General features: G+C 48.7%; 1 protein-coding gene across 1 annotated transcript in view; it reads left to right on the top strand.

Annotated features, from left to right (window-relative positions):
- Window positions 1-6,243: 6,243 nt before the first annotated feature.
- SLC5A1 (solute carrier family 5 member 1) overlaps window positions 6,244-27,216 on the top strand; it is a 34,688-nt gene continuing 13,715 nt past the window's right edge. The window contains exons 1-6 of the mRNA XM_035098618.2: window positions 6,244-6,673; window positions 14,522-14,593; window positions 19,181-19,285; window positions 21,641-21,700; window positions 22,137-22,241; window positions 27,048-27,153. Coding sequence (XP_034954509.1) covers window positions 6,542-6,673; window positions 14,522-14,593; window positions 19,181-19,285; window positions 21,641-21,700; window positions 22,137-22,241; window positions 27,048-27,153 — 580 coding nt within the window. The 5' untranslated portion in view covers window positions 6,244-6,541. The remainder of the gene's footprint in view (window positions 6,674-14,521; window positions 14,594-19,180; window positions 19,286-21,640; window positions 21,701-22,136; window positions 22,242-27,047; window positions 27,154-27,216) is intronic.

Genomic DNA, 27,216 nt, shown 5'->3' with positions numbered 1-27,216 from the left:
CCCGCCCTCCCCAGTCAAAAACCGGGCTCAGGGCGGCTGACACCAACAGAACCACAATAAAACATAAAAACAATTAATTAAAATACAGATTAAAATACAGTATTAAAATTTAAAGTGCAGCCTCATTTCAAGTAGGCCATAAGTGGCTGACACCAACAGAACCACAATAAAACATAAAAACAATTAGTTAAAATACAGATTAAAATACAGTATTAAAATTTAACGTGCAGCCTCATTTCAAGTAGGCCATAAATCCAAGCCATGAGGGAGAAAAACACAGGGGTCAGGCTGAGTCTAACCCAAAGGCCAGGCGGAACAGCTCTGTCTTGCAGGCCCTGCGGAAAGATGACAAATCCCGCAGGGCCCTGGTCTCCTGGGAAAGAGCGTTCCACCAGGTTGGGGCCAGTACTGAAAAGGCCCTGGCTCTAGTAGAGGCCAATCTAGCCATCTTATGACTCGGGATCTCCAGAATATTATTGTTTGTGGACCTTAAGGTCCTCCGCGGGGCATACCAGGAGAGGCGGTCCCGTAGGTACGAGTAGGTACGAGTAGGTATGGTATTTGTTCTATCCATTGACTTTAGACATAAGCTTACACATTCAGTGTTCAAACATATTACTTAACATAACTCTCCACTGAGCGGTTGATATAACAAGGTCTTGATTTGGGTCATTAATAGAGTTAAAGAAAGGGATCCACGTTTCTTGGAAGGCATCTCTTTTCATTATGCCTTTAATTGCGCTCCTGTGTCTGCTGAGACGCTCAGACAGTGCTGTATCCCATATATTATTTCCCCAAACTTTTAGGGGTGTATTTCAAACTGGTTCTTCTGTTGTTGAGCTATCACTAATTGTGCTGCGGTCAGTAAGAAGCCTACTAGTTCCCTGTGGTGGTGCAAGGTGGAGCCCAAGTCTATGTCTAAAGATTAGTAGGGCTGAGGCAGGATTTGGAGAAAGAAGCTGGCTTCTAATTGTGGTAGTAAGAGCTGTTCGACAGTGGAATTTGCTGCCAAGAAGTGTGGTGGAGTCTCCTTCTTTGGAGGTCTTTAAGCAGAGGCTTGACAGCCATATGTCAAGAATGCTTTGATGGTGTTTCCTGCTTGGCAGGGGGTTGGACTGGATGGCCCTTGTGGTCTCTTCCAACTCTATGATATCATGGAGATTACTTTCCACAGCCTTCCAACATAAAGGGGAAAGGGAGGGATTAATCTTTGCCGGCTCGACTGGCGTCCAGTGAAGCAAGCAGAGATGGTTTTAAGGGGAGATGGTGATCCAGATACCATCCCATTGAGGATCTTTGTTTTGGTGGCCTATTTCTGATTCCCATACAATTTGGGGGCCTCCAATACCCCTGGCTTCCTGATCTAATAGATAGCTTTATATTAGGGAAGCAGTGCTCTTCGGGTCATATGCTGGCCTGTTGCACAAGCATTCAAACAAGCTAAGTGTGTGTAGTAGGCCCTATGTTCCAAATGAAGCACAAAATAATGAGCCTTTTAATTTACTTTGTATTTCCTCTTTGGAAATTGCTTTCCCTCTGGGAAACAGGTCAAAAACAGTGTAAATTCCCATGGCTTCCCAATCCTTGAATTGTTGATACTTGTCTGTGTGTCTGAAAGCTGGATGATCCAGGATAGGGACCAATGGCAAACGGTCGGGGCCAGTGTTTCACTCCACGTTCTCCCCACCAACAGTACTGATCTTGTCAATGGATTGTCTATTTTCCTTCAATGAGAGGTTGGCCCTCACTGAAGACATGTGGAAGGGACAATCTCAAGCTGGACCCAACGGTCCTCTGTTCTTCCCCTGACCAACAGGATCAGAGATTTGATTTGGAAAGCAGCATAATAGAACATTAAGTTAAGCATTCAGGCACGCTTGATACTGGGCTTTCTGGTGCAGATCACCAAAACGTATGTGAGGGACAGAGAGGGGAGTTTTATGTAGCTAATGGACTCCCATACCCCCCAACATTTCTCCAATGAAAATAAAGGTAAAGGGACCCCTGACCATTAGGTCCAGTCGCGGATGACTCTGGGGTTGCGACGCTCATATCACTTTATTGGCCGAGGGAGCCGGCGTACAGCTTCTGGCCGGGTCATGTAGCCAGCATGACTAAGCCGCTTCCGGCAAACCAGAGCAGCACACGGAAACGCCGTTTACCTTCCCGCCAGAGTGGTACCTATTTATCTACTTGCACTTTGACGTGCTTTCGAACTGCTAGGTTGGCAGGAGCTGGGACCGAACAATGGGAGCTCACTCCAGCACGGGGATTCAAACTGCCGACTTTCTGATAGGCAAGCCCTAGGCTCTGTGGTTTAACCCACAGCGCCACCCACGTCCCTCTTTCCACCTGCGTCCCTCTTTCCAATGAAAATAGAGACGTCCCATTCCATAATGATAATTTTACTATTTATACCCAACACATCTTACTGGGTTGCCCCAGCTACTCTGGGCAGCTTCCAACATATATTGAAACATAATCAAATATTAAATGTTTAAAAAACTTTCCTAGGCAAGATTGCCTTCAGGTGGCTCTGGGGTTAGATAACTCCATACCCTCCAATATTTATCTAATGAAAATAGGGACATCCCAAGGAAAAGTGGGGCGTTCTGGGATCAAATCAGAAATGGGACAGCTTCTTTAAATCAGGGATGTCCCTGGAAAATAGGGACACTTGGGGGGTCTGGCCTCCTCTGTCCAAGTCCCCAACCAGCTGCTTCCATAGCAGTGGCAAAGTGGCAGCCCCGGGGGAGGAGGGAACGGCTTGGCACCGTCCTGTCCATGCACAGCCTTCACTTCCTGTTCTCTGGCCAACTGCCTCTTAACTGTCATCCCAAACACCCAGAACTTCCAGCTGCTCCCTGGAAACATTCTTCCTACTCTCAGGCCTTGGGGGTCCTCCAGTTGTTTCCAATGAGATTAGTCATAAGTGAAGCCTCAGAATCATTCCCCGTTGTTCCCAGGACTCTTGCAGGCTCCAAGTCTGTGAGCCTTACTCAATCACGATTTTAAAAGTATCAGTCTGAAAGATCAGCAGGTCAGTAAATCCTCCCACACCAACTGTTAGTTTTGTGGTAGGAGTGGAAAGCTTTGATTTTATAGATTTGGCCAGAGAGGTAAAACAACTAATTTTAATCTGACCCTTCAAAGAGATAAAGGCGGGAACCTTAATGTCAGGAATGGGTTGGTACCTAGACTGTATTGTAATGCTATTTGTTGCCAAATGACCAGGAAAACCCAGTCCAGCCTGTACTTGTATCTTTAACAGCAGCTTCTCAAAAAACAAAACAAAATGAAGCAGAAAAAACACCTGCACCAATCTGCAGCTAAGGAGATGTGAAGATAAACATTCTCATCCAATGATGTCTGCATGTCCAGTTGCTGTTAAAAATATGGCATTGGCCTTGGGTCCTACTAGGGTTGCCAACTGTTTTCCTCTGACCATGCTCTTGTGCCTTTGGCAGCTGCACCATTAAGCTTGCAGAAGACATTCTGTCAGGCATGGAGCTAGATTCAGTGGTGGGAGAAGCTTCACTTGCTTGATCTTTCCCTGTTCTGCAGCCTTTTAAAGACACTGGAGCCCTGTCAAGAAAAAAAGTTGGCAACCCTTGTTCCAGTAGAAGAATATTGGATGTAAACAAAAAAAACCAACTCTCTGTCTTTTTGTGTGGTGTGGATGAATGAAATGAACAGGGCTGGCATTTTGAAACAAAGCATCTGCCTAGTCCAGCCCCAAATCAAGTTGCCACAGTACCCAGGGTCAGTCTACTTACTGTATTTTGCCATCTGAGAAAAAATTATCCCACAAGGGCCCCTCCCACTCCCTGGCAGTAAAAATGCAATACAGTAATAATAAAAAATCAGTTAATGCAATAATTGTGCATTAAGTGACTGGTGATTTGCTCCCTACCCCAAATCAGCTGTCTGGGGAGGCTTTCACACCTCCCTAAGGGTAGGACCAACCCTGCCAACATTTAAAGCGAATCTTGGGAACTGTCGTTTGCAAAGTGTGCTGGGAAATGTAGTTCTGCGGGGGGCAGGGCGGGAATTTTGTGATTTCATCTCTCTTGACATAACATGCTGGAGACAGTTCTCTAGTAACAGCTCTTTATTAAAGTGAACAAGACTGACTATGAGGGCAGGAAGGCTACATTTATAGGGACAGGGAACTAGCTAGAAAGGGATACAGTTTGGAGGGAACAATATCAGGCAATCACAGTGCTGCCTTTTGGAGGAAACCAATAAGACAGAGGATCCAAATACAGCAGCTTAAATGAACCAATAGTAGCTGTACCCTCTGGAACCAAAAGGCAGTTACTTTATCCTAATGCAATACAGTACAGACAATAATAATAATACAGATATAAAATCCTTTGACTCAATACACAACACCACAAGCAAACACTTCTTCTCAAAGCACCATCCTGCGCATATTTACTCAGACGTAAGGGTGTCCTGAGAGGAACTTATTGCTCATGTGTTTGGGATTACAGTCTTGGTGAAATGGGGGGGATTTTTCTGCATTTGGCATTCTGTTGTTAATCCAGCTGCTTCCCTGTTCAGCTGCCAGCTCAAATGTACCCTGGGCCAAGGTAAGCAGTCTTTGGTAAGAATTATCTAAAAGAATGGGGAAAACCTTTCCCCAAAACTGGCAGGGAGGAGAAAAAGCCTGTGCAATAGTAGCTAGACATGTTTTCTTTCCAATTCATAAATCTGCACAACAAAGTCACCTGCCTGGCAGGCGAGTCATTGGAGGATTTATTTCCGTAACTCTTTTGCATTGGTTTATTTATTTATTTAAACAACCCCAGTTCTCCTCACCCCTTTCAATTTCGCACTTCAGATCCGGAAAGTGTCTCCTTTAAAACAGACATACGGTAATCTATTGGATGCGTCACAACCATTTCAATGTGGCAGCAGTCGTTTGCATGTGGGCTTCGTGTACAAGACCTGCTTAAAACGCATCAAGGCTGTTATTTTTCTCAATTCAGGTTGAAGCTGTTTTGGGGGGTACGGTAAAGGCATCAACGCACAGAATTTCTGAGGAAACAACAGCATAGATTTGGATTACTGCGCGGATCATGCCCTGTTTACTCTGCTTCTCAAACCAGCAGTGGGAGAACTCTGGATGCAGAGTAGATGAGAGTGTGTGGACACAGCAGCGTGGGTTTTTGAATGGATTACTGTATTTCCTAGGAATTGTTTCAAAGCCCCCTGCAGAGCCACAGACCTTTAACTCTCCCCCCCTCCTCCCATGTGTGGCTCCCATGATCCTTTGCAAGGGCCACAGAGGATTCTGGGGCACAACTCTTGGGTCTTGCTTCCTGTTTAAGACTTTTCATGCCGCCACAAAATCATGGGAGTATTTGCATATTCACCACCGTGACATTTTTGTGGTTTATTGGCCAACTTTACCCCTCTCATATCTCAGACTTCTGAGAAGGATCAGTTTGGGGGTTTTGTCTGGAGTTCAAGGAACAGGGCGTGGCAAAATGGGGACACCAGAAGTTTTTCCAAGTTGGCGAAGGACATGCTAAGTCAGGCAATCGGCCCATCTAGCTAAGCATTGTCTGAATTTAGGGTTTCTGGAAGGAGTCTCTCCTTGCCCTACCTGGAGAGGCCATTGGGGATTGAACCTGCGACCTTCTGCATGCCAAGCAGATGCTTAGCCATTGAGCTAAGGCCCTTGGCAATACTGAGCCACACAATTTGTCCATCTAACTCAGCATTATCTATGCTAACTGGCAGGCAGCATTTGTCCCGGGTCCAGGCAGGAAGTTTTCCCCCAACCCTACCTGGAGATGCCAGGGATTGACCTTGGCACCTTCTGCATGCCAAGCAGATGCTCTGACTCTTTCCCACTTTGCAAGTGTTGCACTCTGTTGCTCTCTCCATCTCCTTGGAGGGATAGATTAACATGTCTTTCTCTTCTTCTTTTTTCTGCTTCCCTTGGGTGGTGCCAGGGTCTAGTCTCTCTTCCAGCTGGGAGCCATGAAGACTGATGAAACGTCGCAGCAGGAATGCCGCTCCTAACATCCTGGGGTGTCCCCGAAGCTCACAGCCCTCCTTCTCCCCCTCTTCCGAATCCTGGGCGATTCGTGAGCGCTTCTGCACCAGGGTCGGACCAGCCAGTCTGGAAGAACCGCTTCAGGCTGGGCTCTGGGTTCCTTGAGCAGGGCTGGAGCCAAACCCCTCCTTCTTCCGCTGCCTCCTGCCAAACCACCTGCTCCAGGGCTACAAAAGCCGTAAGCACCTCTTGCTGTGGGACCCAGGAAGATACCTGGCAGCCTCCAGAGAGGATAGAAGCAGCCACCCTTGGCGTCCACAGCAGGCCATGCCAGGACGGAAGCACTCCTCTTAGGAGGACTTCAGGCATCCCAAGGAGAGAGGGAGAGGGAGCAGAGATCTCTCGGTTACACATTAGACACCGTGGAAGCCCAGGGAGACCCACGCGAGCTTATCATTAACTTGGTGGCGCTGCCAGGCGATATAAAGCTGAGAGCAAGAGAAGGGCAAGAGAGGCACCCAGAACGGCAGGATGGCAGCCACAACGGCAACCGCGCCCACGACTACAGCAGCCCTGGAGGAGGAAGGGGTGGCCATCAACAACCCCGCAGACATCTCTGTCATTGTCCTGTACTTCTTGATAGTGCTGGCAGTGGGAATATGGGTAGGTCTCGTTGACTTTTCTGGCGTGCGTTTTATTTGGTCCATGGCAGGTGGTCATCTGAACTCTGCTTAAGAGACCTCCGAGGAATTAGAGCCCACCACCTCCTGAGTTTCTACTGCCTTTGCATTTATATGCCACCTTTTTCCTCTTAAGGAGCTCAATAGGGTGCCCCATGGCTCTCCTCATTTTGCCCTCGCAACAACCCTGCGAGGGAGGTTAGGCTGAGAGGCCGTGACCGGCCCTCGAGGACAGCTTCATGGCTGAGTGGGGATTTGAACCCTGCTCTCCCAGGCCCTAGTCTGACACTCTAACCATGATGCCACACAGGTGTGGTGCCACCGGCATCGTCACTGGGCACCAGGAATCTATGGGGCAGAAAGTGGAAGGTGGCAAAATGCTTTTTTTCCCTTCTTTTTTTGAGGGGTGGATTTGACATGTGAAATTAAAGGTGCTTCAAGGTTTCCACCTTGCATTCCTGGCAGGTGCTTCCGGATGGGTGCTTATTATGGAGTGGGTCTGCATTGACCTCAGAATACCAGCCTGTGTTTCACATCTATTTAAACCAGATTTTCCTTTTCTGGAGCGAACCTAATAAGTTAAAAAAAAACAAGCCTCTGCTTTGTCACCAAGGTGTCTGTATATGAAATCTCCTCTCCCTGCTTGTAGGGTTAACCCCTTCCTTGCCGGGCAAGAGGTCAGGGTTGCCCGAGGGCAGGGATGAAGGAAATGGAGCCAGTGGCTCAGGGTAAAAACGTCTGAGAGAGGCCTCAGGAAAGAGCCAGGAGGGAGAGATGGGGAGGCTGAGGACAGCGATAGGAACGGATGCAGGCAGGGGAGGCTGGCCGAAAGCGGCAATGCCAACCGCTGGAAGCCACAGGAGAGGAGAGGGCTCCTGTTCTCGGGTCTTGCTTTTGGGCTTTCCAGAGACACTTGTTTATTGCATTTCAATCCTACCTTCTTCTCCAAGGAGCAGTAGGTGGCATGTATGATTCTTCCCTCATTCAACCCCCTGTTTGGCAGGTTAGACTGAGAGGCTGCGACCGGCTCCCAAGGTCTCACTCAGTGACCCTCATGGCTGAGTGGGAAGATTTTAACTCTGGTTTCCCAGCTCCTAGTCTGACGCTCTAACCACTACACCACACTGCTTCTCACACTGGCATCTGGCTGGCCGCTGTGAGAACAGGATGCTGGCCTGGCCCGGTAGCCTTTTCTTCTTCCCAGTTGGGGCACTGCCTCACTAGCCTCCTCCTGTCCTTAGCCAGCCCCCCCCCGAACTGCCTGTCTCCTTCCTTACACCCAGGCTACAGGTGGCCCTGCCTGTCAGATTCCTCCTCTTCCTCAGTCTCAGAGTTGCCCCTTGTAGAGAAGGAGGAGGAATCCTAGAATTGTAGAGTTGGAAGGGACCCCGAGGGTCATCCAGTCCAACCCCCTGCAATGCAGGAATCCCAACACGCAGTCCACCATCCAGTTTGAAACCATACCGGACTCGGCTTGGCTTTGCAAATGTGCTAGCAGCTTTATTGCTGCACCCTTCAGCTTAGGAAGAGAATGGGGCAAGACAAGAAGGAGCTGGCTTTGGCTTCTCCTGTGCCCTAGCAGTCCAAAGGTATACACCAGCCGCCACTCGATAGAGCGATGTTGTTTGGGGTGATGGAAGAGAGGAGCCTGTTCTGGCCAGAGCTCCCAGGAAGGCTGTGGGTGTGCAGCGTTTTTTAAACTTTCAGGCCATTTGGAATCTGCACCCGAGGGAGAAGCGGCAAGTGTGATCTGTCCCAAGGTTCTGCACAAAGAGGTGCCCTGATACCTTTGCTGCCCTCCAGAGACTGCGGCATGCAGCTGTAGCTCCCTGGCAGTGCCTGGGCTTGGGCAGCTCAGCTGAACCCATTCAAAGTTTTCCCTAGCCAGGGCAAATGGAAGCATGTCTGCCGCCTAGGTTTGAGTGCTTCAGGGTGGCTGAGAGGTCTCATGGCCAAGGTGGGGGGGAAAGGTGACTATATGAGCTTTTTTATGGCAGCAGAAAGAGTGACAAGAAGGGGAACAGCTCGATTTTTGCCACTGGGTGCTGCTGCTTGACCTAAGGCTCAAGTATGACATTGTAGGCTCCTTATCCCCAATGCTTGTGGCTATTTTAGCAGAGATGCAACAGGCACTCTGCACATGTTCAGCGGCGACACTCACCTTGATTACTTATTCACGGCGTGTGTGGATGACAAATGGAAGCTAGCGTCGCAGGCTTAAACAGAACAGATTTATAACTTTGTAATCAATTAATGTATTTGAACAGCCGCTCCCTCTCCCCAGAGAGCTGTAGTTCAGGGAGAACGATGAGCAGAGAGTTGACATCACCTTCCCAAACTAAAATGATCAGGATTCTTTGCTGATACTTATTTGTAATGCTGATGAATGGTGTATAGCAAGCTTTCAAGGACTGGCCAAATTCCCCCCCCTTTTTTTTGCAGGGGATGGGAGGACCAGTTCCTGACTGTTATTTGCAGTGCATGGCCATTATTTCCCTGAGGACATTCCTCCTTTTATCCTCACAAGGTTAGACTGCGAAGTAGGTTAGGCTGAGAGGCAGTGCCTGGCCCAAGGCCACACTCAGTGAGCTTCATGGCCAAGAGGGGATTTGAACCCTGTTCTCTTCCTGGTCTTAGTGCAGCACTTTAACTGCACTGCCTCTCAAAGCAGGCTTGCCAGCTCTTTTCCTGCCCTCTGCTCTTGTGCCTGGCAGAAGGTTTTTACCACTTTTCTCCTTGCCCGACTCACAGAAAACCTTTCATTCTTATGATTTGCAAATTAATAATAATATCACACCCTTGCACCGAAAAATGCCCAGAGCAGCAGTGTACGTCGTATTTAACGCACCAGGTGGTGCCTTTCCTGGCCTGTAGAGAAGTGAAAAGACCTTCACCTGTGAAACATCTGTCTGATGGGCAATCCTTAAAGTTTCAGAAGCGGAACCAGTGGAAGGAGGTACAGGAGCCGAGCTGACTTGATGACTGGCTTCCCAGGACCCGGGTGGGGCAGGTTAGGGTGTCTGATCCTGGCAGTGTGTGGCAATGACTCCCAGGGTCCTTGTGCTGTCTGAGGGGAGTCCAGAAGAGCCTCGAAGAGCCCAGGACTCCCCTCTCTGAAGCTGCCTTCTCTAGTCTGGAGTACCTTCAGATGTTTTGGACTACAGTTCCCATCAGTCTTAGCACCCCATGGCTACCCAGGCCGGGGCTGATGGAAGTTGTTTTTCAAAGCACCTGGAGGAGCTTGGGCAAGGCTGCTCTTAAGGAAGACGGGTAGGTAGGGTTGCCAGACTCAATAGAGGACAGGACTTCTGTGCCTTTAATTGCCCTGCTCTCTTTTGAGTCTGGAAACCTTAAAGAGAAACCAGCAGACCCTTTGTTTAATTTCCAAGCAAAGGGTCTGCTGGTTTCTCTTTAAGGTTTCCAGACTCAAAAGAGAGCAGGGCAATTAAAGGCACAGAAGTCCTGTCCTCTACTGAGTCTGGCAACCCTACGGGCAGGTGTCAGGAGGGATGGGCTAAAAGCCTGAGGAAAAGCCACTGAGAAAATTGCAAGGCAAGACTGTGCTTGCTGGCTTGATTTTGTCTGAGGTCAAAGACAGTCTCATTGTACCAGGAAGCCAAGGTGCCTGTTCCCTTGCCCTGGCTGACCCCACTCCACACTTAACATCTACTTGGTTATGCAGATGCCAGTGTGAGATTAGGTTTCTTGCATTCCAAAGCAGGAACCGGCAGAACATGCGGGTCAGGTTATATAATATATATATCACCAGGAAATATGGAGTGCTGGAAAATCCCATTGCTCTTGCAATGGCTTGCCTTTTCTCTCTCTCCCAGAAGCCATGAGGACTAGAGGCATGCTTGCTCTTTTTAAAATGAAGAGAAAGTGAGGCTCTCCACAGGAGGTTGCTGCTTCTGAGGTGGAAAGCCACATTTCACAACTCGGATCCAGCTGTTGCACAGGCTAGTGATTTATTTGGGTGTGTACTGTGTTGTGTTTGCTGGTTTCTAGGACGCATATGGGGGACCCAGGTGGCGCTGTGGGTTAAACCACAGAGTCTAGGGCTTGCTGATCAGAAGGTTGGCGGTTTGAATCCCTGCAACAGGGTGAGCTCCCGTTGCTCGGTCCCAGCTCCTGCCCACCTAGCAGTTCGAAAGCACATCAAAGTGCAAGTAGATAAATAGGGACCGCTCTGGCGGGAAGGTAAACGGCGTTTCCGTGCGCTGCTCTGGTTCGCCAGAAGCGGCTTTGTCATGCTGGCCACATGACCCGGAAGCTGTTTGCAGACAAACGCCGGCTCCCTCGGCCTATAGAGCGAGATGAGCGCCGCAACCCCAAAGTCGGACACGACTGGACCTGATGGTCAGGGGCCTCTTTACCTTTACCCTTTAGGGTATGGTGCTGTGCTCTAAACCACTGAGCCTCTTGGGCTTGCTGATCAGAAGGTCCCCGCGACGTGGCGAGTTTCTGTGTGCTTTAGCTTCTGCCACTGTGTTCCGTTGCACCAGAAGCGGTTTAGTCCTGCTGGTCACATGACCTGGAAAACTGTCTGTGGACAAACGCCGGCTCCCTCGGCCTGAAAGCGAGATGAGTGCCACAACTCCATAGTTGCTTTTGACTGGACTTAACCATCCAAGGGTCCTTTACCTTTTTTACCTTGCTGGTTTCTGTGGACACACAACAGCCATGCCACAATTTTACGAGGAGCAGCAGCAGCAGCAAAAACAGTCCTTCTGCTTGGTTGCTTTCTCTTTCTGGGAGGCAAACAGCGATTCTCATCTGCTGTTTGCAATACAGAATGAGAGATGGGCTCAAGGCATGTGCCCAGGTGGGGCAGGGCACCCTATGCCGAAGAGCCGCAGCGAGCACCAGGCTAGGTAGACCAGTTGCTCAGAATCTATTGAAGGCACTTTGCTATGTGCATAGGCAAATGCCAACAGTACCCTGAGGAATTTTATGAAGATGTAGATGCATAAACACACACACACACACACACATGTGTTTGTAACAAATGTTATTATTTATTGAATTATTGCTAGAATGTATGCCTTGTCCTTCCAGGGCACCAAGCAGACACACTATTTAAAAGCAAAAACAGTCTGAAACACTGAAAGCATTTTAAAAACAATTACAATTAAGAACATCTCAAAGCAGTTTCAGTTCAAATGGAACGTAACAAATTCTCCACTTTGGGGGCACAAAGCCATGACCATAATTTATGTCAGTGTTTCCCAAACCTGGGTCTCCAGCTGTTTTTGGACTACAATTCCCACCATCCCTTTAACACTTGTCCTGCTAGCTAAGGATGATGGGAGTTGTAGTCCAAAAACAGCTGGAGACCCAAGTTTGGGAAACCCTGGTTTAGGTGATCGTCAATGTTCCTTGGCGGATCTCTGCTCCGTAGGAATAAATACATCTCTGATCTGTAGGAAGTGAAATAATGTAGATCAGACATCCCCAAACTGCGGCCCTCCAGATGTTTTGGCCTACAACTCCCATGATCCCTAGCTAACAGGACTAGTGGTCAGGGATGGTGGGAATTGTAGTCCAAAACATCTGTAGGGCCGAAGATTGGGGACGCCTGATGTAGATGAAATGACATTTTTTATTTTAAAAAAGATACAAAACGTAACCTTCCCGGAGTAGCCCCTTCCCTGCCCGTATGACTATGCATTGTAAGGGTTTAGACTAGATGACCCACGGGACCCCTTCCAAGGCTTCAATTCTATGATTATGCCATGCCCTATAGTGCATGGTGGGTGTAAACAGAAAGAGTACTATGGCAACCTCTGCCAGCCTGGTGGTGCCCTCCAGATTCTTTGGACCACAGCTCTCACCCGTCCCAGCCAGCATGGGCAAATGGTGCTGGGTCTGAGCACACCTATGTTGGCTGAGGGCAGCAGCAGTCCAAAGCATTTGGAGGGCACCACCAGGCCCTGGCGACGACTGCCCTCTGCCCCAGCCAGCGGCAGTTCTGTATGACACTTAGGGTGGGCAGCCGTGGAGGGTGGTGCCATAGGAACTGCCAGTCTGGACAAGCCTCGGGTGGCATGTTGCCCATGGACGACGTTCTCATTCGTTTACCCCCCATCATGGCTTTACAGTATTGGGAAAGGCTTGGCGGAAAGCCTGTTGGAGTCTGTTGCCACTGAAACAATGGCGAGCCTTGATTGCGCCTAATAAATCTGTGCCATGAATGAACATGAATATAATCGCTGTCAAGGCGTCTGCAGTGCTTCTGGGATGGTGCTGGATAAACAACAGCTCAGGGGTGCCAGTTGGTTTGTCGAAGCATCAGAGGGTATAACTGAATGCCAGGCTTTCTCCTTCCGGATCTGACTCCATTCCAAATCCTGCCCCCAACATTTTTGTTCCATTGTTCATGGGAGTGGTGCTTTTTTTCCCCAGGGGCAGGGGGATGCAGGGGTACGCACACCCCTAAACATTTTGTGAATCTTTGTACTTTACTCCATGTACTGTCTTTATTTTTCCTGATTTGAACTATAAAATTGTGGTTTTCTTGAGTCAAAAGGAGAGTACCCCTAAACATTTTTTTTAAAGGAAAAATTTCACCGCATGGGAGGTCTTTTGCAAGCCGTTTTTGGGATGCGTCTCATGGGCTTAACACTTTGAACTCCAGAGAGATTAGGAGGATAATCTGATATAGTTTCATTTCTGGCAGGTTTAAGATAGAAACAACTTTTCGTGGGGGATTTGCACCGGCTGGGTCAATACTCCAAGCAGGCCCAATGAAATCAGCGGACAAGTTAAGGTCAATGGGTTGCAGCCAACTGATGTTACTCCAGAGTAGACCCATTGAAATTAGGGGACCTAGATTGATCACATCCATTAATTTCAACAGGCATGCCCTGAGCATGACCAATATTGGACACAGCTCATAATCGACATAAGGGCCAGTTGGGTTAGAGCCTTGGACTATGACCTGGGAACCAGGTTTGAATCCACACTCAGCCATGTTTTCTGGGCCTGTCGCTGCCTCTTTAAGCCTAGCCTATCTCACAGGGTTGCTGTGAGGATGAGATGGGGAGGAGGAGAGCCATCCACACCACCTTGAGCTCTTTGGAGGAAAACGATGTTCATAAATAAAATAAGCAACGTTTTGTCAATGTTTTGATCCCCACTGACGTCAATTGATTTAAATTAGAATTAGGGTTCCTTAAACCCCCTGATCCGAATGTGACCACTCACTGGATATCACCCCTTGTCCAGATGTCCTTTTCAATGTATTATTAATTTATTACAGTTATACCCTGACCTTCCTCCGAAAGAAGCCCAGGGCAGAAAACAATATGTGATAAAGCAATAAAAAAACACACCTTAAAGTCAATTCCAGTACAGTGGTGGACTGGGAAAGATCTTCACTTAAAAGGCTCATTGGAAGAGGAAAGTCTTTGGTAGGCACTAAAAAGACAACAAGGGAGGCGCCTGTCTAATATTCATGGGGAAGAGAGTTCCAAAGGACAGGTGCCACCAAACAAAAGGCTCAATTCCTACAATTGTGCAGAGAAGACCTTCCGATAAGATGGTACCTGCAAGGAGGCCCTCTCCTCAAATGGATATGTAAGGGGTGAGACGATATTTCAGGCATCCTGGTCCCACGTTCTCCTGGGCTCTATACACCAGAACCAGCACCTTGAATTTAGTAGGCTAAATTGTTGGCGATATCCTGCCCCAGTGAGCTGCCACATTTTGCAGCATCTGCCCTTCCAGACAACCCACAGGGCAGTAATGAGCTTATCAATGCATGGAGGATAGTGGTCAGGCTATATTATATGGTTGGTAACTCTAACTGCATCTCTTCTCTCTTCCTTAGGCCATGTATTCAACAAACCGCGGGACGGTTGGGGGATTCTTCTTAGCAGGCCGGAGCATGGTCTGGTGGCCGGTAAGTTGTGTCTAAAGAGCCAGCTCCCCTGAAAAAAAACAGCCCCCTTCATTTTCCTCCAAAAGGACCACAGGCTGAATCTACCCTATCTGCCCTTCCCGATTTTGCAATTTGCAGACTGAAACAGAGAACTATGTCCTCTGAAAGGGACACTCCTCTGAATTTTGCAATGCTGTTCTCCAGACAAGTAAATGTGTACAAAATTGCATCTGCTTGGGTAAAGCGTGCATAGAACAGTATATGTTCCTGAAAAGAACATGAAAAGTATATTAGGGGGACATTGCTTTGCAAAAAAATGTGTAGATTAGGCAAAATGTTGAAGAAATTTGCGCTAAAATGCTGTTGAATTTTCATGAGGATTTTTAAAAAGCAAACTGATAGGGAAATGTGGAGAAGAGACTGGGGGGGGGGAACAGGAAACTAAGGGAAACTGAAATTTTGCAGTCCAAAGCAGTGTGGGGAAGGGGGAACCAGATTGGCAAAGGTTTGCCTGGGCAAAGCTTTGCTGCCGCTGACTATTGGTGGACGGTGGAGGGGCAAGATTCTCTCTGCTCCTTTGCCCAGACAAGCATCCCATGGGCCATCCCCACTGCATCGGGGCTCCTGAGATTAGACCGTGGAGGAGCAAGGGAGCGGCTGGTCTGTCGCCCAGTGTATGACTCACCTTCTGGTGAGGTGCCCAGTGAGCTGAAGAGACAGAGTTTGTTCCTTCAGAAAGCAGAAGCTGTCCTTCTTACCAACCTGATGCTCCCTTGGAGGGAAAATATCTTAGGATCAAAGCAGAAAAGGGAACAGCTCATTCTTTTCCAGTCTGAGCAGGAAGGGGTGTATGAGAAATAAATAAATATATTTTCTTCTCACTCAACCTTTGGCCAAGGCTCATCAGTTTTATTTGTTTGCAGAAAAGCACGTTTAGTGTGTGTGTGTGTGTGTGTTGCTAAAAGTGGCTTATGTGTGGAATACGTTGGTGTAAAACAGCCTTCATACAGTACAAAATACAAGAGTGACGCATTTTAAAAGAAGGATGAGTGGGGAGAAATTCGGGGGGGGGGTGGAGGTGCATTTGTGGTGGCCTGTCGACAGACCATTCTTCTGCGGTGCCTGCTCGATGTTATTTCTGTCTAGAGCAGGGGTCCCCAAACTAAGGCCCGGGGGCCGGATGTGGCCCAATTGCCTTCTAAAGCCGGCCCGCGGATGGTCCGGGAATCAGCATGTTTTTACATGAGTAGAATGTGTCCTTTCATTTAAAGTGCATCTCTGGGTTATTTGTGGGGCCTGCGTGGTGTTTTTACATGAGTAGAATGTGTCCTTTTATTTAAAGTGCATTTCTGGGTTATTTGTGTGGCATAGGAATTCGTTCATATTTTTTTTCAAAATATAGTCTGGCCCCCCACAAGGTCTGAGGGACAGTGGACCGGCCCCCTGCTGAAAATGTTTGCTGACCCCTGGTCTAGAGGGGCCCTCTTGTACAATGGTGCAACAAATGCTGTACAAAAAAAATAATAAGTTGGAATGTTTGCAGCATGAAAAGGGTTTGGGATTTCAGCAAGAAGTGCACCAATTGCAAGTGAAGCAGCCTGGCTTCCCAGAAACTACTGCAGGTGCAAATCAGTATTGAAAGTGGGATTGCATATAAATGTCCCCAACACCGTTCTGTGCAAAAACTGCCCTGAATGCACAACACAAGGAGAAGGGGTGTCTGGAGGGGCTCAAAGGCTTCACTCTGTCCCCTGTGTCGACGCTGGCTCTTTTAAAATATAGAGTTACGGCAGTGGTTTTCAACCACTGTGGCACCCTGGGGTCAGTGGCGTAGGAAGCCGCTTGGGCACCCGGAGCGGCAAACATGACGCGCCCCCGGGGACGGGGCGTCGCTATGTAGCATGCATGCGCAGCGTCGCTACGTACGACGTATGCGTCACTATGTAGCGACGCTGCACATGCGCGCTACGTAGCAGGGTGCTGGCGCCGCAGCTCGTGCTGCTCCCCCAAAAACGGAGCTGGGAGCGGGCCGACCCCTCTGCTCCCCGCTTGCTGCGCCCCTACCTGGGGTGCCTTGAATGGTGGTTAGATGCTCTGTGGGCAGCACCAGCCTCCGTCCCTCCTTCCTTCTCTTCCTCCTCTGACGCTCCCTCATGTATCTGCCTCCAGAGGCTGGCACAGCTGTTTGTTGCAGCGGCCCTGGCTACAAGTTCTCCAGGCGAATGGTGCCTCTGGGGCCAGGCAGGGGTTGTTGGTTGCTGGGAGCTGAGGCAGCATTGGAGTAAGCAAGCAAATGGGCGAGGATTCCTGAGGAGAGGAGAGGAGACATTTTTCATAACAAGAGAGAGGAGAAGGGGCTGAGGGAACCCTCCACAAGGGAGGGGTTCCAAAAAAAGGGGTGAGAGGCTGCCAGCTCTGCAGGTGAGGGGTGACATAACTGGGCACCTGAGCCCCACAGAAAGATGTAGTTGGTCAAGGGAGCCATGAACTCAAACCTCTGTGTTTGAGTGAAAACCTCTGGGTTAAGGGAAGTGTGGCAGCAAGTCTGAGAAATGGTAAAAGCTCCCCTTTTGTGCAGATGCCAGGCTATCGTGTTGTGTCTCAATGCCTCAGCCTTCACTTCGATGGAGATATCCATGTGCTAGAATTCCATTCCAAGCAGAATTGCAAAGACATGGAATCCATTGTGGTTAATCATTTTCCCGGGAAAGCATTCCTAATTACCCGGCATTAGCCTTAATCATTAATTGAAGGGAAACTGACAGAGATTTAGTTACAGCTGTGTTGGTCTGCTGTAGTTGAAACAAAATAAAGAGATTCCTTCCAGTAGCACCTTAGAGGCCAACTTAGTTTGTCATTGGTATGAGCTTTCGTGTGCATGCATCTGAAGGTATCTGAAGAAGTGTGCATGCACACGAAAGCTCATACCAATGACAAACTTAGTTGGTCTCTAAGGCCAAATCAGGGGTCAACAACCTTTTCCAGCCGTGGGCTGGTCCACCGTCCCTCAGACCATGTGGTGGGCCAGACTATATTTTGGGGAAAAATATGAACGAATTCCTATGCCCCACAAATAACCCAGAGATGCATTTTTAAATAAAAGCACACATTCTACTCATGTAAAAACACCAGGCAGGCCCCACAAATAACCCAGAGATGCATTTTAAATAAAAGGACACATTCTACTCATGTAAAAACATGCTGATTCCTGGACAATCCATGGGCCAGATTGAGAAGGCGATTGGGCCACATCTGGCCCACGGGCCTTAGGTTGCCTACCCCTGTGCTACTGGAAGGATTTTTTTATTATTATTTTGAAAGAGAGAGAGAGAAGAAGCTGCCCTTGCCCCTCCCTATCCCGGAGGCTTAAAAATGGAGAACAAGACACTTTGCGGATTAAAATGAGAGGAGAACTCCCCCACTGAATGAAGCCAGACAGGACAGTGCAGGCAAAGTGTTGCAAGCCAACTTGCCCTCACATGAATGGTGGCTCTTGAAATGATGACAGCAGCTGCCTTGTAAAGAAGCAACTCTGCCCAGGTCAACCAAGGAACAATCACCAACTGGGCGTTGGCATGAGCTCCGCTTTCATTGCTTGTCCGCTGGGTGGTGAGGCTGTGGGAGGAACTGATAATAGGTCCTGCAGGAGGCAAACTCCCAGGACCATTGGAGCGCCCGTAGTCCACTTGTATTCAGATACAGGACCTGCCCTTGCGGCGCTCGAGCCACACTGTCTCACAGTTGGGATGGCCACTGGCCCTGGTTGTGGTCCAAGGACCCTGGGAGGTCCTCATGTTGCTTTCCCCTGGAAGAGGGCTAGGCATTCTGCCTCTGGAGATGTGAGGCTGAGGTCCAAAGGTGGTGCAAAAGTAGCAGATCTATGCATTTAAACTCAGATCTTGCTGCAATCATTTCCAATGTGTTAATGTTGCTGGAATCCATTTGGGGAACTCCAGGCTCCAACCCACAAAAGTTTACGATATGTGTCGTATGGAGCCGTAAGGGATTTTGCAGACCCTCCAACATTTCTCTGATGAAAATAGGGACATCCTATTCCAGGCATCCCCAAACTGTGGCCCTCCAGATGTTTTGGACTACAATTCCCATCATCCCTGACCACTGGTCCTGTTAGCTAGGGATCATGGGAGTTGTAGGCCATAACATCTGGAGGGCCGCAGTTTGGGGGTGCCTGTCCTATTCCAAAATAAATAACAACAATAATAATTTTATTGTTTATACTCCGCCCATCTGACTGGGTTCTCCCCAGCCATTCTGAATGGCTTCCAACATATATAGAAACATAATAAAACATTAAACATTAAAAAAAACTTCCCTATACAGGGCTGTCTTTTAAAGGTTGTATAGTTACTTATCTCCTTGGCTCAGGGGTCGCATAACTCCATACCCTCCAGTGAAATTAGGGACATCCTAAGGAAAAGTGGGACATTCTGGGATCAAATCGGAAACCAGGGCGGCTTCTGTATATCCAGGGCTGTCCCTGGAAAATGGGGACACCAGGAAAGTCTGATTTTGTTGCCCCATACCTAGGTGACTTCCAACCCACCCTCCTCCCTCAGGCTAAAGGACATCTCTCCTTTCTGCTTTCAGATTGGTGCCTCTCTGTTTGCCAGCAACATTGGGAGCGGCCATTTTGTAGGCCTGGCTGGGACGGGGGCAGCCGCCGGGATCGCGATCGGGGGCTTCGAGTGGAATGTAAGTGCCTTCAACTCCGTGGCTTTGGAAAAAACAGCAGCTACCCATTTATTTTTGGGTCCTTCACATTTTTAACCCTACTTGCCCAGGATGTTGTTGTTGTTGTTGTTTTAAAAAAAACCTGCTGATCAAAAGTGTTGCTCTTCAGGTGGGTGGGCAGGATAATCCCGTCACATTCCTGGATTCCCTGTTTTTGAGCGCATGCCATGCTGGCTTGGGGTGATGGGAGCTGTGATCCAACAACATCTCAGGGGCTACGTCATCATCCCTGGTTTTTGGAGAACCCAGATTAGGCCCTGATCAGGTGTGGCCTAACCAGAGGCGTAGCAAGCCCAGTTGGTACCCGGTGCAGAATTTTTTTTGTCATCCCCCCCCCCCCCACACACGCGGCTCCGGCTCTGGTGAAAAGTGAAAAACATGAATTGCAAAAAACAACAACAACTAGAGCTTACAGAACAAAACCAACTTCAGATATGAAATCAGCATTGAAAGAACATATAAGAACAGTTGAAAAATCTCATGCAACAGAAAATAAAAAAATGTTCCCCAGTGGGGGGCGCCGAGTGTCACCCCCCCCTTCAGGGTGGCACCTGGGGTGACCCACCCCCATCGCCCCCCCTTGCTACGCCACTGGGCCTAACTAGGCTTCCCAGTGGCAAGATGTCTCCTCATGTGTTGGCGTATGGCTCAGCATCCTGCCAAGATGTACCCAACCTCAGTGGGAAACAGATAACGCTCCATCTTTATCACTGGAGGCCCCAATGATCTCTGTAGGAGGGATTTCCACCGGCTTTGGCTGCTACGCCTGGTGCCACCATTCCTGGACCAGGGTAGCATGATCAGAGTGCATTGGAAACCTCAAGCCTTGCTTACTGTAATGCACTTTAAGTGGGGATGATGTTGGCAATGAGGGCAGAATGTGAATGCCGAGCACCCAGAGGTGGATTTAGGACAGCGCAACTGGTTCTTCCGCACAGGGCACCGAGCAGGGGTGTAGCCAGGATGAAAATTAGGGTGGCAAGGGGCGGGGCCAAGGGGCAGGGCCAAGGGGTGGGGGGAGGGGCCACAGTGGGGCAAGGAAAGCTCCCTTCTCCCTTGCCAGCTTTCCCTCCTCCCCCTCCTCGAACGGCAGGGGCGAGGGGGCGCCAGGATCAGCCCGAAATCGGGCTGCTCCGATCCCCTCCTCCCCCTCTGCGATCGCCGGGGTGGGTGGAGGGAAAGCCCCAGAGCGGTTGCCTGGCTTTCCCTCCGCCCGCCCCACAGCCAGCAAGGGAGAAGGGAGACGGCACCGGGCGGGCACCGGGGCAGGCTGGCCAGCGGCCCTGCTTCTAGGGGGGGCAACTGCCCCCTCCTGCCCCCCTGCCTACGCCCATGGCACCGAGCCAAGAGGGCACCTCCCCACCTCCTTCCCAATGCCTAGTAAGTGCTTGCTTTGGGAAGGAGGTGTGAGGGCTCTGGCAGGGTCCTAAATTCCTCCATCCTCCTTCCTAAAGCCTAGTTGGTGCTTGCCCAGCTTTGGGAAGGAGATGGGAGGGTTCTAGGACCCTCCCGGAGCCTTCACACCTCCTTTCCAAAGCCCAGTGCCTTGCTTAACCAGCTTTGGGAAGGTGGCACGAGATCTGGGGTGTGTACCAAGGCCCAGCCCCATATGAGAGAGCTACACTGGCTGCCAGTTTGCTACAAAGTTCAAGACCCTTTGTTAGGACTTCATGAGCAGGGCCGTCTTAAGTATATTTGGCGCCCTGGTGCCGTGCTGCGACAGATCCCTCCGGCGCCCCCGCCCCGCCCCGTTTCCCAGCGCGGCGGACGGGCGGAGCTACACAGCCGGGCCGGCGGGTGGGCGGGCGGGCGCAGCTCCGTGGCGGGCAGGCGCAGCTGCGCAGCGTCCCCCTGGTGGGCGGGCGCCCTGGCTCCCTGCGCCACCCAGCCTGGCCGTAGGGCCGGCCCTGTTCATGAGCCCAAAGTACCTATGGACTGCCTGATTCCTTACTCCCCACTACAGTCACTGAATATCCTCTGAAGGGCACCGCTGGCAGTCTCCCAATCTTCCCGAGGTTCAGGTGGCCGTTACTAGGGACTGAGCCTGTAATGTGGCAGGGCCTGTCCTGTGGAACTCCTTGCCACCAGAAGTCATCTGGCTGGAGCAGTTCTTGTTTTCCTTCAGATTCCTTTTAAAAGTGCATTGCTCAGACAGGACTTTGGCCCATTACCACTCAGGTTTTATGGCTATGCTGCTGATTCGATTCTTTCCCTGCAAAAACCTTGTGCCCCACTTTGCTACATTTTCTGTGTAACTGCAGTCTGTAAATGCTTGGATAAACAAATGCATCAACAAAAACTTTCCGTGTGTTCCAGGCTCTGGTGATGGTGGTCATTCTGGGCTGGATGTTTGTCCCCATCTACATCAAGGCCGGAGTAAGTCCACAACATGGGCAATCTGGCTTCCTCTTTCGTGGCTCCTGTGCTTGTCTTACTTTGTGCATATCATTGGGGACGGGGCGCCCAGGCTAAGGGAAGTGGGAAGGGGTTTGTTTGCAGGAGATCTGCCTGGCAGCACCCGGCGTTCACAGCAAAAGGAGCTCTCATTGGGCTGCTGGGTAATTATTGGCAGGTCTCCTTCTGTGCGTTCATCCACACATCCCCAATTGCCACTGCTTCCTTTTCATGGGTAATGGCTTTGTGCGTAGTTCCTCGACTGGGATTTGCACCTGCAGTTTCTAGGGCCCACCTTTGCCAGCTTCCATATTTACTGGGAGGCTGGGCCGGGCCTGGCCACGCAGCCCTGTCCCAGTCCTCTTTTGCTTCCTCTAGCTGCTCCAAACGCCTGACCCTTCCTTTCTCCTCCTTGCAGGTGGTGACAATGCCAGAGTACCTGCGGAAACGGTTTGGGGGGAAGCGGATTCAAATCTACCTTTCCATCCTCTCTCTCTTCCTGTACATCTTCACTAAGATCTCAGTAAGTGGAACCGTGGATCCAAAACCTTTTCCCTCACCCAGACAGTAATTTTGCCTTTAAAGCTCTGTGCGCAAGGATGGTTTTGTTGCTGCTGTTGTTGTCCTAGTGAGCTTCCCCCATGGAAACCTGCATTATACTATATATATATATATATATATATATATATATATATATATATACACATTAACTTAATTTTTATTTACTTTCAAACATTACAAATCATATCAACACAAACAAAGAAAAAATAAGGTTTAAATAAAACCCATAGAAATCATATAAACGCTAACAAAAGAGATAAGGATAAACAAAACAAAGCAAAACATAAAAACAATTTTTCAATTGTAATTGCAATAACTATACACACAAAAAATGAAAAATAAAAGAAGTATATATATGAGCTAAAAATCTTCTCAAACGTCAGGGGTTGTCTTATAAGCCAGGTTGTATTTCTTATCCCAAACTCTCTCTATATATGTATAATATAAGCCAGGTTGTATTTCTTATAAGCCTTATAAGGTCTTATAAGCCAGGTCGTATTTCTTATACAGTGAGTTTATCCCAAACTCTCTCTCTATATACAGTATGTATAAAATAAAATCTCCTCTAATAGCATCAGATCAGATATTTTCAATATCCCACCACCCTTCCCTCCACCCACCCTGAGTGATTTAATACTTCCAGCCATATTTTATTCTGCGCCTTTCATTCTCTGTCATACATCTGTATACCTGATTTCTTATTTTCTCGATCAAAAAAACCCTTTTATTTCTTATGCCTTCTGCAAGTGAGGGATTTTCCACCATTGTAGCTAAATAGTTTCTGAATTTCCCCCAATCTTTATCTCTTTTATCCTCATTGATCCCTTTAACTTCAGCAATTTTCGTTGCTGAAGTTATAATATATTAACATTTTATTTTGCCAATCCTTTTTGCTCGATATCTTTTTGCTCTTACAACTGAATCGGAGCAAATGGCCATTATGTTTTCTACGGATTGCATTTGTTTCAATTCAGAAGTAAAATGTGGGTTTTTCCAGGGAAAGTGCCAGGAAAACACACTAGGACACAAAGCTTTAAAGCATTGGACCTGTGTCTGGAAAGTGTGGTGCAAAAGGAAGTATGGGTGAGCCCTAGGTGTGAAGAGGAAAAAAAACCCATATATGTCATATACAGTGCTGCCTCGACTTACGAATTTAATCCGTTCCGAAGGCACTTTCATAGGTCGAAAAATTCGTAAGTCGAAAAGCGCCATTGGAAACACGATTTCCCATAGGAATGCATTGGAAACGGAAAAATTCGTAAGTCAAAGCAACCCCATCTAAAAATTCGTAAGTTGAAAAACCCCTATCTAAAACCGCCGCGGTTTCCGTTCGGATGTCGAGAAATTCGTAAGTGTGCGGCCATTTGCCCCATTCGTAAGTCGAAAAATTCGGTTGTCGAGTCGTTAGTAAGTCGAGGTACCACTGTAATATTAAACACACACCCGTTTCTGCTTCTGTTTGCCCCATAAGCTCCCCATTGGAAGATTGGCTCTAGGGCACATCTGACGTTTTGGACTACAAATCCCAGCAGTCCCTGCTATCATAGCTGTATGGGCTGGGGCTGGTGGGATCTGTAGTCCAAAAGCTTCTGGAAGGCACCAGGCTGGTGGGACAGGCTGCTGTGAAGCCAGAAGAGTCACATCATGGGAAATAAAATAGCATAAGCTAAAAACCTGACGGCATCTCTTCCTGCTTGCTGTATGAAGCATTACTTAGCCTGCATACATTAAAAACCCATTTAAAGCACATGCCCCCCCTTCAAGTCCTGGGAACTGTTGTTTGTTAAGGCTTCTGAGAACTGTAGCTCCCTGAGGGGCAAGCTATAGTTCCCAGGATTCTTTGGGGGGAAGCTTTATGCCACAGGCCACAGGGGACCTTCCTTCAATCCTGCCCCCTCCTCTGCACCTGCTGCCTGGTGGGGTGGGGGCAACCACTGGCCAGGTCCTTCCCTGAAGTTGCTATGTGAGGCTACTCTTTGGCCTCATTGGGCAACAGCTGAGAGATAATCGTACAAATTAGCCCGAAAGGCCAGGCCTTTTGCCCTCCGTCTCCGCCAAGGCGGCAATAATCCATCTCTATCAGGGTTACTAATTAATCTGTAATGGGACAGGGAAAAGGTCTGCGGCAAACCGCCCCCCCCCCTTTTCCTTGCACTTCAGCACCAGTGGCAATCTTGGCATCCTTGCTGTGGTGGGACAGAAACGAGCCGCTTTCTTTTAAAGTAGAAACTCATTGCAGAACAATGACTCAAGTTCTGTTTTAGAAGTTATAATTTGTCTAACATACAGGGTTCAAAGGATTATAGTGATTGCCCTTGCACACCACAACCTGGTAAGGTTGTTGTTGTTGTTTAGTTGTTTAGTCGTGTCCAACTCTTCGTGACCTCATGGACCAGAGCACGCCAGGCACTCCTGTCTTGCACTGCCTCCCGCAGTTTGGTCAAACTCATGTTCCTAGCTTCGAGAACACTGTCCAACCATCTCGTCCTCTGTCGTCCCCTTCTCCTAGTGCCCTCAAACTTTCCCAACATCAGGGTCTTTTCCAAGGATTCTTCTCTTCTCATGAGGTGGCCAAAGTATTGGAGCCTCAGCTTCACGATCTGTCCTTCCAGTGAGCACTCAGGGCTGATTTCCTTAAGAATGGATAGGTTTGATCTTCTTGCAGTCCATGGGACTCTCAAGAGTCTCCTCCAGCACCAAAATTCAAAAGCATCAATTCTTCGGCAATCAGCCTTCTTTATGGTCCAGCTCTCACTTCCATACATCACTACTGGAAAAACCATAGCATTAACTATATGGTAGGTCTGTCTTATTATGATTTCCACTCATACTGCACATGGCGAAACAGAGGCTGAGAGAGGGAGGGTGACTTGCCTAAAGCCATTTTGAGAGTTCATGGAAGACAGGGCCTAGGAGCAGGGAATGTCTCCCTAACCCTTCTTTTTCAGCCTCTCCCCCACCTGCAGTCGGCAGCAATAATACCGACCTACCTTGCAAGGTTGTTGTAAGGGTGATGGGTGGTACAATATGTGTCAGCCCACAAGCAAGTCCCACTGAGTCCAATGAGGGCTTACTTACTCCCAAGTCAAAGAGCCTGATCAGAGAGCATGTGAATGTCGGAGCTGCTTGCTGGTGGCATCAACGTGACCTTGCGGGCAGCCACTGTTTCCAGTTGATTAGCACGTGGCTCTGAGGAGGTGGTGCCTGCCTAAGGTGAAGTCTAGTAGTTGGGGAGAGGCGATAAAGCCTTAATGGGGGCCGTAAAAGACTCTTAATGAAGATATCAGACACAGCTGGTTGAGCTGGATCTCCAATGGGAAAGCCTTGGGAGCAGCCTTCTTAAAAGAGCTTCAATACTGAACAGCCTGCAGGATAGTTTTTATAGTTTATGTAAGGTGCGGAAGCGACAGTTATCTCTTGTGCCTGAGGGTCATAAATGATCACTTGGTTTTCAGGAGGAACCCTTTCCCAGGGAGGAAATGGATAAAGCTTTGGGGCTAGAGGCAGAAAACTGAAACATTGCCATGTGCTTGCCATGCTGGTTAATGTGGGGCCTGGCTTTGTGTGTTTCCAGGGGTGGGCGTTCATGCCATCACTGCCTAGGGTTGCCAGACTCAATAGAGGACAGGACTTCTGTGCCTTTAATTGCCCTGCTCTCTTTTGAGTCTGGAAACCTTAAAGAGAAACCAGCAGACCCTTTGCTTGGAAATTAAACAAAGGGTCTGCTGGTTTCTCTTTAAGGTTTCCGGACTCAAAAGAGAGCAGGGCAATTAAAGGCGCAGAAGTCCTGTCCTCTATTGCAGTGTTTCTCAACCAGTGTGCCTCCAGATGTTTTGGGACTACAACTCCCATCATTCCTGACCACTGGTCTTGCTAGCTAGGGATGATGGGAGTTGTAGTCCCAAAACATCTGGAGGCACACTGGTTGAGAAACACTGCTCTATTGAGTCTGGCAACCCTATCGCTGCCAGGTGACTCCCTAAGGCCCAGATTCCTAGCTTTCATTCCTTTATTTTGAACTGCTCGCTCCTATCCGACATTTTGCAACCAAAATGATTAATCTCTCATCACTTTGACTAGGTGACACCTCTCCTCAAATCCACACCTGACATTCTTTGATTGATAAGATAGATTTTATTAAAATGTCTCCATGCTGCTGACTTCCTCTCTGCCCCTGGATCCAGCCAAATCACACCCCCTTTCTCTCTTCTGAGTTTAAATACTCAATATCAGGAGTGGGGTCTTCACACAGGGAGGGAAACCACTATACATAAGTCAGACATTAAATCATTATAACAAAAGGGGGAAAAACACTATGGAAAATCACTTAGATTTTTTTCCCCTCTCTCTCTTGCACCAACTGGTGTTGCATGTTTATAATGCATTCAAAATGCTGTTTCTTGACTAATGTAGCTGAGTCCAAGGTTATGTTGATGCTAGTAGGCAACCAGCAGGTAACAGGGATTGCAGGAGTGTAGCTCATGGTAACCCATCTCCAGGTGAGGAGGAGATTCAACAAACTCTCTGTGTTTGTTGGTGAAACTCCCAGGAGCACTTGCAACCTGGCTATGTGTGCAAAGTTAAACTATGGAACTCATTCCTGCAGGAGGCAGTGGTGGCCACCAACTTAGATGGCTTCAAGAGAATGCGACAAATTCATGGAGGAGAGGGCTGTTGATGGCCACTAGCCTTGATGGCCATGTCCTGGGTCCTTGTGGGTGCATTACCACCACTGCTTAAAAACGCTGCTGCTCCTGTTCTGTTTTAGGCAGATATATTTTCTGGTGCGATCTTCATCAAGGAAGCCATGGGGCTGAATATTTACGTGGCCATCATTATCCTGCTCACCATTACAGCCCTTTATACCATCACAGGTGAGTCTTTGGGTTCAGAGGGTCTCCCTGCTTCCCTGTCCATTAAAGTTAATAAGCTGTTGA

Source organism: Zootoca vivipara, chromosome 17 (assembly GCF_963506605.1).
Source record: "Zootoca vivipara chromosome 17, rZooViv1.1, whole genome shotgun sequence".
NCBI lineage: Eukaryota > Metazoa > Chordata > Lepidosauria > Squamata > Lacertidae > Zootoca > Zootoca vivipara.
Note: the sequence above shows the minus strand (reverse complement) of the source record. Positions and strands in the feature narration are given on the sequence as shown.